Below are 10,862 nucleotides of genomic sequence, written 5' to 3'. Positions count from 1 at the left end.
GCAAGTTGGTCTTGTAGCACGCGAACATTGAATCGTAAATACCGCGCGTTAGCCGCAATTACCAGAAGAATAGTAACGGAATAACTTAATAAGCGGAATCGTTTGGGCGTACGCAACAATGTTAACAGTGTTGCGCCAAGGATACATTGCGCCAGGCCCTCGAGAGCTGGCTTTCCAATATATTAGCAATTATTATAATATATTACACGCTCATGCGCACGCTTTTATAATAATTGCCGCGGTTAAATCTAACGCCGCGCTACTATTGTTTGCATCTTAGATTGTTGCAATAAATCTGTTGAGCAACGATGAAGTTTGCCGTGAGTATCAGAGCGTTACCGGTTGATAACATGCTCCGATAATGGAAAGAACATATGTATATATTTTATATTTGCACATATATTTTTTTTTATACGCAGTAATGAGAGTGAGGAAACTGGAAGAAATTTCTTTTACGATGGTAACAAATTATTATCGACATTTTATGCGCATATTAAATTTAATATGCGTATAATTTATCATGTTTCGTCGGAATAGAAAGCAACACTCATCTACATAATATTATTATTATTTTATTACGATTATTTTATAGCAAAAGTCAATAGTATAAGGAAATAGATTTTATTAGTGTTTTGCACATAACGTATTTGTAGATAAGCGTATCGTTGTAATTGCATTACTCGGTTACTGACTTTTCACGTCACTTACTCTGTTCGAGTTCTTTCTGCTGGCCGTAGTGATAATCGAGGAATCTGTAACCTTGCGTGAGTTGGGCCCCGGCATTTGTGATGTGGCATGCGAACAGCAACAAATTTCGCGGTTGTACTTTCCAAGCGAACCGCATGAACACCAGGGAATACAGGGTCAAGGCTATAAACAAATCAGAAAGAAACTTAAATCAAATAAACTGACGCGTATGTAAATAATATGTAAATTAATATAATAAATTTACTACCACACATGATTTACCATCTTATTATTTCATTATTATCGAGAAATAGATTTTAGAGCTAATGATTTTAGATTTCTTCGTTACGCGAATACGCAGTTCTCTCAGAGACATATTTACGAGACTCAGGGGAAACTCTTTGGCGTAGCGGCCGCGTTTGAGAGATTAAACGTGATTAAACTTATAACATTTTACTGTAACATTTTATTTGCAGACTCGTTTTAGGTCGGTATGCACCCCAGACATTTGCAACGTGCCGCTCATTAAGAAATAAACGGTTATTTGCTGCGCTCGAGCAGCAATTATTTTATGGGTCCCTCTCGAGCCTCGTTCCCCCTCCCTCCCTCCGTTAGTCGCGCATCAACTCGCTCTGTCGCGATTATTACGAGACGGTGAATGAATTCTTCGAAAGGTCTACCGGTAAAGCTATATATCGAACTCACCTAAAGTCATTTTGCCGCTAATGATTTTCGGATGCTTTCGCGTGTCGGATATGGTCGCTATAGGTATCATCCAGTTGAATACTGGACCCCAGAAGTGTGTGCTTAAAAAGTAGTTCGTTTTTTCCATAAATTGTACTCTTACGCGAGAGCCGAGTACAATTATCTTACAAAAGAGGAACCAACGTATCACGATCAATGATTTTTATAATATTGGAAATCATTACAAAAAGAACATTGTAGTTTTGTTTTAAATTGAGAAAATATCGATTTTAATTATTTTATTTTATGCACGCACAATATTTTATAAGTCAATCCATCTTATGTATGTTAAATGAACATTACCTTAAAAAATAATCTCTGGTTTCTTTAGTTAGCAGAGGTTTCGTCATTCGCTTAGACATGACGAAAGAAGTCGGAATACGATATCAACAAGATTTTTAATCACGTTCGCTACAAGATTATACGTGCAGCAAATCGGTTATGTATTTGCCTTGTATGTAACCTAAACGGCTCCGACACTGACAGTTCCACCTGAAAGGCGTCGAGATCAAGCGACGATAAAACCAATACCAGGATATATAAGTTGATTTCTGTAACTTCTGTTACCGCGACTCGTTACACGATTTATCACAGAAACGTGATTTCGCTTATCATCTCGAGAATTTCTAATGGGCGTCGATTTGCGCCGCAATTTTCTCTTTGAGCTTGAACTGATGTAATTGCACTGTCAGTACTGTCACACCACTAACATTTTTTTCAGCAAATTAGGTTTTAAAACTTTAACATGCTTACAAAGCGCTATGACGAGCGTTGACGATAAACAGAGTGACGTTATCAAAACGATAACAAGGAGAGATTATAAATCATTTGCCGAGACTGAGTATAACGCGTTTCATACTTTAGTTTGAAGTTATTTTTTAAATTACTGCACGTCTTTTATGATAGTTGTCACGATAGTTGCGCGATCTCTTTAGTCGGATCTATGACTACTGAACGCTAACTGTCGTCTGAATAGTGAGAAAACCGGAATTTCAAGTCGAGATTTCTCGCGTCACTGTTTACGCTGTTTACGAGCCTCGCTAGATATGGTTTCGTAACAAACGTATCTTTTCATAGTACAGCCAATGATCCGCGTATCGAGGTCGCCTGCTTATCAGTCGTGTACTATTTACCTATGCAATGTAAATGAAGAATAATTATCATATATATAATGGATATTGTATCCACTGCACGTTAAAACATTTAAATATATGCATAAATACTGTACGTATTTACGTACAGTATTTATAATTTTAATATTTGATGTATTTGTGAATCTGCGTATATATCAATAAAGCGCATTAGTTTTTAGGTAAAAGTTTTTAGGTAAAAGCGCACAAAGTTTCAATATTTCTATACATTTTGAATTTAACACAAATAATGATAAATATATAATAAAATATTTTTAAAGCAATTGTTACGCGTTTCACAGTAGAGAATATATAATTTTTAATACAATGCATCAGTATATTCTTCATTTATACATATATCGCTCGGCTAATTTTTTCACTGATTGATCACTAGACAAATTGCACGTACCGATCCATCTTTTCTCACGACCCTTCATTATTCGTTGACCGATTTGCATAACAGTTTGCACGCATATTTGTCACGATCCTTTTTTTTTTATATCGATCTTCGGACGGCGCCACCCCCCTCATAATAAATGCACAGGTTATTATTTCGCGCGTATAATATTGATGGTGCTATGAATGTTGCATGGAGGGGTACGCGGCGTTCTGAACGTGGCTCAACGGGGGTGGAAACCAGCTCGCGTATGGGGGTTGTAACGGGAGATGCTGCGGGACGCATGCGCTGCTACGGGAATAGTATTATTGATCTAAGAAGGGGATGGACTATGGGACCCTCGAAGACCAGCAGTGTGTCGAGGCGATCCCGGCACCCTCGGCCTGACGATATTTCAAGTTCGATAAGCGACCATGATCGCTTTAGCTGCGGAGTAATTCTTTTCTTTTGCGATACTAATAGACTGCACTATTTTATATAATTCTGGAAATTTAAATGCCATTGTTTAAGCATAAGAGTCTTATATTACAATGATATGCATTTAAACTTAAGAGTTACTTTTCAGTGTTATTATGTTAATGAATTCTATTTTTACTTATTATTGTCAGATTTTAAAAGACATTAATATTTAGTTAGTTAGGTATAGTTTACCATAGCTCATTAACATAATTTTGTCTTCTAGCTGTATATGATTTTTAAAATAAGTTTGAAACAAGTATTTTAAATATTTTGATATTTTACGTTACAGAAATTAGCAATCCTTCACATTTATTGTTCAATATTTATCTTTACACTTCCTTTAACTTTACGGGTCTTATATCAAATTTCAGCATTAATATGCACAATAAGCCACGTTTTTCATTTGAAAAAGATGGAATAAAATTGAAAAATGTGAAATTTTTTTAAACTTTTATAAAAGCAGAAAAAGAAAGGAAACGAGAAGATATTTCTCTTTATTTTATCCGTTGTATCCAATTTTCTATCTCGATTATGTATCGAGTGCCCTGGCAGGCGCCCGGTGTACACGTACCTAAAATCGACTATGTTTCCTGCATATGCATTCTCGCATGTAGCATTCGCACGAGTGTTTCTCTCCCTTTTCGAAAGCAAATCCTTATCCCGCGGTCCCTAGGTCCCCCAGGCCACCATCCGAGGCACTCAAGAGTATTGCCGCTATTTTCCGTCTCGCGTATTACGCCGTGCTGCATTTTGCGATCCTCCCGGAATGTCATTTACACGCGACGTTCCCTTTGACGTGTATCAATATTTATTCTGCTTTCCCAGCCGCTCTCCGAGAATCTCCCGAGGTCGTTACATTTATAACATTTGACTCCTCGTATTTCAAGAACATAAAAGTATATACCTATAGACTTAGATATAATATTATCTAAAACGCAAACGGTAACGGAGAAAAATGTTACTTCTCTTTCTTTGATGTGTAATAAATAGTCAGAAAGTGTTATTAATTGGATTAAATGGGACTAAAATTGTATTAAATTATAAACAAGGAATGCGATAGTCAAAGTAAAAATGTTATTATGTAGTAGTTTACGAAAATTATACTGAATTATAAATAAGAAATGCGCAATTCTATATTGCATACAGATTAAATTACATCGGGAAAAGATAACTATTCGAAGTTGAATGGATTCATTAGTTATTTACGCGGGACGTAGAAGCGGTAAAGAGGTTTTGGCTTTGTCGAAACAAAGTTTCGTCCCTCTCACATTGATTCTTGCCGAGGTACAAAGCAACAACGCGCGATACATTCGCACGTATTTGATTTGTATTCGACTGGAGGAAATGGCGCGGCCTCTCTTGCCTCTGATGTCTCTTGCTGACGCGCTCCGAAAAACCTTTTCTACTTTTCCGTCGTCGTTCCCGTTCGGTGGATCCCCTCGGTTCGTTCCCGGCCGACGCTGATCTGAATGCGTCCTACGTATTTGCCAACACCCCCGCTACGCTCTTTTCAGAGAGAACCGTCGACAAGCACACTCGCCGTCCGCGCACGACACACGACTTTCATCCCCCTGCGAATAAAAAGTCGCGCGTTCACGTAAGTCTGACTCGCATTCGACGACGGAATCGCCGCAAATCATCGCCGCATGAAAGCAACAAGATTGTAAATTTAGAGCATTTTTGATCTACTGGATGTTGAATCTCTATTAAATAGAAATTAGATAGCAAAATAATAAATTGAATTTGTAGAGCAATGTTTCATATTTGTATATATTAGATATTATATTATATAATTTGTCATAGCTAATCATTGCTCAATAATTACTCAATAAATTCAATTCTCACAATTATGTCATGCCAATTGCATATCGCGATCAATTCCTCAATATAAGTCCGCGTTTCATTAAAATTTCACTAGCGACTAGTAATTACCGATTGGACTTAAACGAGAGTGTCTTTTCCCTTTGTGCGCGTCTAGTCCCTTTGTCCGCGTATTCCGCTCTGACAATGCTTTTAATTATCCGCCGCGGTTCGATGTATAGAATCGAATTACAGGCTGTGGTCCCCGTCGTATAAAACGAGCACTCCGATTGATGTTGAGATAATTAGTGCACAATTAAGGAAGGAATAATTGCCAGATTCGACTGACTCGCCCGAATGTCCGTTACAGTTATCTTACAACTTATATTTCATTGTCCTTATCTCATATATCATTACGAACAAACTAAGAACTTATAAAATTACGGACATTTAATTATATACTAGCAGCCCCCCCTCTCTCTCTCTCTCTCTCATGTCCACTTTTCGAAAACTTTATATGTTTGAGCCTTTTGCTAAACTTTATATCGAAATTACGCATGACTTAATAATTCATATGTTTTAATCGCGTAATCGCGCTCTCCGCTATTGGAGTGTTGGTTTCTGTGCTTTTCGCGGGAAATAAAGGAATCTGACATTCTTGCAGGCGTTCTCTTGGTTACACTCGTACATCAACGTCACTTAAAGTCAGGAAAATTTCTCTTAACAATTTTTCTCGCCCGCGGGCCCAAGCGCAAAAGAAATTGTCTGCAGGTACGTATCTTTCGGCGCAGTAGCCGGATAAAATATGTCATATGACTTATATGGCGTATTAAGCCAATGTATTGTTACTGCAATGGTATTAACTTTAGAAGACTGAATATTTTTAATGAAAATTAAATAACAATATTTGAATTGTTTTAAACTAATTTACGTGTTCATAACTTTATATCTTCGCTTTGTTATTTGTTATATAGATAATTGATAATTAAATAATTAAGCTTTTATATTCTATGGCGGTCACTTTCTTACACTTGCGATGGCATCCTCTTTGATCGCTCGTTTTTAATTAAAACCTAAAATATGATAGACTGGCCACCAATATGGTATCATTAATATAATTCTGAGCTTTCCATTTGGAAATTCTTTCGTTTAATTAAATAACAGTTCCAATTGAGCGGAAATATATATCAATTTCTGCTATAATTGTTTCGTCATCAGATTACTTTATCTAATTAAGTATATTTCTTCTATAATTATGAAAAATTTATATAATCGGAAATGTTAATTTTCCAGTAACAATCCTAAACCACTAAATATAATAGTTTAATTTTAAGCAGTTTCAAGTATTCGAAATTCGCAACTACACATATAGAGCAATATGTTACGGCCGAAGTATTGATTTTCCACATTTGTCAGAACGGATGTAGCGCGTGCGGCGGAGCTGTCACGTACGATTCGTGACTATTCAGCGTACCCTCCTTTCCGATGCATTGCCATAGTATAGTTCAACTTGGAACAGCGCATTCATGCGACGAACGATGCAAAGAGGATGCGTGGGCGGTTCGGCTAGCGGCCCGGTCACGTGCAATCTCCGAAAAGTGCAAGTATCGGGGAAGAGACTTATGAGGGCTACACGTGAATACGGACCATTATTCCGCGCGATAAAGCAATTTCCTCGCACTCACGGAATTATGTTTCTGCTATTTAGCATCGGTCCGGATATCGAGCGAGGGAGAAAGGAGAATGCCGGAGCGAGCCGGAATCGGACGGAGAGGGAAGGAAAAGAGGGACAGGATCGAGAGAAAACGCGAATAGGGAAAACTCGAACCGACGGACCGGACCACCGCGAGAAAACGGCAGAGTAAACGGAAATGGAAACTTCATCGATAAGATCGTTGTTGCTGTACGTACTACGAAACGATTCGTTATCGTCACCGATCGATCACGGCGCGAACCCGCCGTTTTTAGACTCTACTTTAATCTCGCTCCAGTTGTGAAACGACTATTCATTCTCAAAACTTTCGTTTTGCTAAAGATTAAAGATTATACGCGAGCAATTTTATTAGAGAAACGGCGCAACATATGTTTGCCCGGGCATTTAGAAATCTCTCGCGCCACAATTTTTCTACGCAAAGATATATATTACCTAAATTACAAATTCTTTTCCCTTACACCTTTATAGCCATGTTTGTAGAGAAACATGCATCTTCGTTATACCGTTCCTTCAGTAAATGCGAGCGTATATATATGTGCTGCCTCTCTTCGCGCTTTCTCCTCTCTTCCCTGAGAAGTAATCACAATATGTATGAGAGGCGAGAAGACAGAAATCCGTCGAGATACGAAGCTCACATAGCACTCAGTTTTCTCATTGGAATTGCAACTAGTTCGCTTCTATGGCGAACTACATACATTATTCCATGCCCGGTAAAATTTTAGGCAAAAGATCAAGAGAGTATCTTTTACCCAGCAGCTTTCCCTCGTTTTACATTTTTTTGAAGCCATCGTGTTTATTTAAGATAAACACGATTTTAGAAACTGTCAATTAAGTTGAAACGTTAATTTATTAATTAAAAGGTAATTTGTCCATTTTGCTTATTCATTTTATTTCATTCAATTACAACTAAAACGTTGGGCTCAAGTTTTCATTACAGACCTAGTACATTTTGAACATTTATTGCGTAGGTTGATCCTTATTTCTAAATCTTGAACTCCCCCCCCCCCCTCCAAACTTGTACGTTTACAGTGAAAATAACCACGACCGTGTTTTAAAAGCGATAAAATGTACGCACGAAATGCGAAGATTCACCGTTCCGCAAACTACCCCCGCGTTCCCATAAATATGGAGTCCGTTCGAGGGGTGGACTAGGTGGGACGAATAATATCCGTCGTGTTTTCTTTAGCTCCGTTGAATTATTATACGATTCATGTTTCGAATTGACTTACAAAATACAAAAGCGGAAAGAGCGGGATGTTATTGTACAGCGGGGGATAGCGAGCGGTGGGAATATAGGCAGCGGGGTGATATACCTCCGAGGTAAAACCGTGTATTTTTATAGAATCGCGTCCACGATGCTTCGCCATCGCGAATGAACATCGCGAAAATGTGTATCGCGAATGAAGTTTTCCCATACCCCCAGTGGCCAGTCGGAACTTGATTGTAAAAGTTCCAGCGCAATCCATCCTACGGTTTTGAAACCGTGCGAAACTTGACTTACGATATTAAACATAGTTCTAAAAATTTATATACTTATACATTAAAAATAAAAGTATATTAATATAATAAAAATATTATATGTAAAAATATAAGAAAAAGTATGCATTTTATATAATTAAGTTTTATTGAACGGACTTATATCTGATAAACTTTCTGATTCAATTATTTTAAGTGTCTAAATTCTACGCGACAATCGTCGATAAGCGATATATACATGCCAAAATCTTCCTTCACCTTTGCGCAGACCGTGTCCGAGGGAGAAGGGGGATATAGGCACATATGAGATCAGATTCAACGATCCTTCTGTCCGGCTGATCGGCTTCCCGAGTTTCAAGGAGAGCCAAAGCTGGAACCAATAAAAATGCCCGGCATTCTCCGGCTCTTACGGCTCATCCGCCGCTCCGTTCGTGGACCTTAGCACGCGCCTCCATCTCCTCCTATATCCTCTTCCCTCATCCCTCTTTTCGGATCTTCTTCCCCTCCTTTTCATTCCTTACCTTTTCGTTTCTTCTGCACGGATCCTCCTCTCGCGCCACGCTGCTGGTACCTTCCTTGTCCTTTCCCGAAGCCCATCAAAGACTAACCAAATATTTGGCGAGGTCCTCGTCCACCCTCCTCCCAGCGGAGGAGGCGGAGGTGGCGGCGGCGGCGGCTGCCTGGCGCTTTAAACGTTACTGTTTCACCACACGCGGAAAACGAGAAAAACGCGAGGAGGAGCTGGCTAGAAACTCTTTTGTATCAATTCCAAACTGTCGCAACGAGATCGAGCTCCGTATGGGTTTTCTCTTTCTTTCTTTTTAACAGCTCATGCTTGCTTCTTTTGCAGACAAGGAATGAGACGATTGAATCAATTTACATATAATTTTACATTCATATTAAAGATATTTTTTTTTATATGGGCATCTGGAATATTTCGTAGCAAGTTCCTCAAAGAATTTAAAATACCTTGTCCTTCTTTTTCTATCTCAATTATTACTGTGCGAAATTCGAGCAGCACCATTGATAACTTCGTTGTTAATTAAATACCGAACGTTATACGCTACCGAAGGGGAACTACAGTGAATCGACTGTGGAAGAAAAAACTTGTAGGATTAGACAAAAGATCAACGAGAGATCAAACTGAATGCGTTCATTCGGATGTGATTCCTGCACCCGCTCTCTTCCTTACATTTCATTTGAATTGCTCTACATAAGATATAATAAATATTCATGAAACAGTCGATAAGGAGAAAAAATGGAGAAGAAAGAATGAGATGAACAACAAAATCGACAGAGTACTTTGTTGATAAGAAATCGCGAATCCGATTTTTCTTTCTCTCTTTATAATAGCGCCGCCATCTGATTCGTCGTGATCACGGTAGCAAGAAGAATGATGTTTGCGGTGTCGAAAACTTGTCTACAAGATCGCCGAAGAAACTTACTGCGACAAACAAAAATCTAGAATTTAATTTTGTTGCCGAACAATGACGATAATACAACAATGAACATTTACCATCCTCAAGAAATTAGCAACAGATTCGACGAAGCTAGGAAATTTTAAATGTGACAAACTTAATTATCAATTGATTGCGCCGATTGTAGAGAAAAATTTAAAATCATTGATAGTCGCGCGGATTAATTAGCCGCAGCTCGTTTTCTTATTGAATTGCGATTTAAAACGCCGCGAGCGATATTTTACGACTGCTTGCTAGTTTCGAAAACGTAATTTGTGTCGCTAGAAAGCTGGACGTATTGCTTCTCTCCTCGCAGAAGTTGTAACGAGGGACCCGTCTTTCTTCTTCTTCCTTTTCTACCTCCCATCTCCATCTACCGTCTGGATTCACCTTCTTCTCCTTATTCTTCTCAGCAACCTTCTCGTCTGTCAGCGTTGGCCTTCGTGTTGGTGGAAGCGCTCCGGATTCGCGACAGAGGGTTCGTTAATGAGCAAATATAGGGTGTCCATTAAGTTAGCGACAATCGATGCATTGTACAATTCCTCTGTAAATCCCACGGTATTTACCGTGGGACTCGTTCGAATTTTCGATTAGCGAGAAACAATATGCCATTAGGCGAGAAGAAATATTATTATTTAAATATATTCCTCTCCATTTTTCGAATAATGTAATATTTATTCTATTATACACATCTTTATATTTAATAATCTCAATTATAGAAAGTTCAAAGTTTCAAACAAAACGTTCATTAAATCGCATATTCATCTACTTTTCCATTAATTGTATATGTCGAAATGACATTCAAAAGATTTATACGTAAATGGTTCGCTGCGATATAACAAGACGTCATTATTTTTGCGCTACAGATGTCAATCGAGAATCCCGTGAAATAAAATTGTTTCAGACTGTTTCCTGGGAGATTCGCTGTCGTGATGGCGATTGCGAAACGTGCCGAGTTTTGAGAGACTACCACGGCAATGGCCGAGGTTCTTTTTAAA

The 10,862-nt window shown here is 38.4% G+C and overlaps 1 protein-coding gene across 3 annotated transcripts; it reads right to left on the bottom strand.

Moving 5' to 3' along the window:
• Positions 1 to 552: 552 nt before the first annotated feature.
• Positions 553 to 2,451, bottom strand: LOC139776581 (mitochondrial pyruvate carrier 1-like). Of its 3 annotated transcripts, none has more exons than XM_071713348.1 (4): positions 1,999 to 2,451; positions 1,735 to 1,923; positions 1,393 to 1,493; positions 553 to 870 (listed from the first exon to the last, which is right to left on the bottom strand). In XM_071713348.1, exons 2-4 carry the CDS (start codon positions 1,791 to 1,793, stop codon positions 701 to 703), a joined length of 330 nt encoding a protein of 109 aa, XP_071569449.1. In that variant the 5' UTR covers positions 1,794 to 1,923; positions 1,999 to 2,451; the 3' UTR covers positions 553 to 700. The 3 variants fall into 3 exon arrangements, with proteins under 3 accessions (XP_071569449.1, XP_071569459.1, XP_071569441.1); XM_071713358.1 differs by having other exon boundaries at positions 1,735 to 1,910; XM_071713340.1 differs by having other exon boundaries at positions 1,735 to 2,451.
• Between the last annotated feature and the right edge of the window lie 8,411 nt (positions 2,452 to 10,862).

The sequence above is a fragment of the Temnothorax nylanderi genome, unplaced genomic scaffold, assembly GCF_030848795.1.
Source record: "Temnothorax nylanderi isolate EJ_2023f unplaced genomic scaffold, tnyl_v1.0 TNYL_tig0005_pilon, whole genome shotgun sequence".
Taxonomy (NCBI): domain Eukaryota; kingdom Metazoa; phylum Arthropoda; class Insecta; order Hymenoptera; family Formicidae; genus Temnothorax; species Temnothorax nylanderi.
Note: the sequence above shows the minus strand (reverse complement) of the source record. Positions and strands in the feature narration are given on the sequence as shown.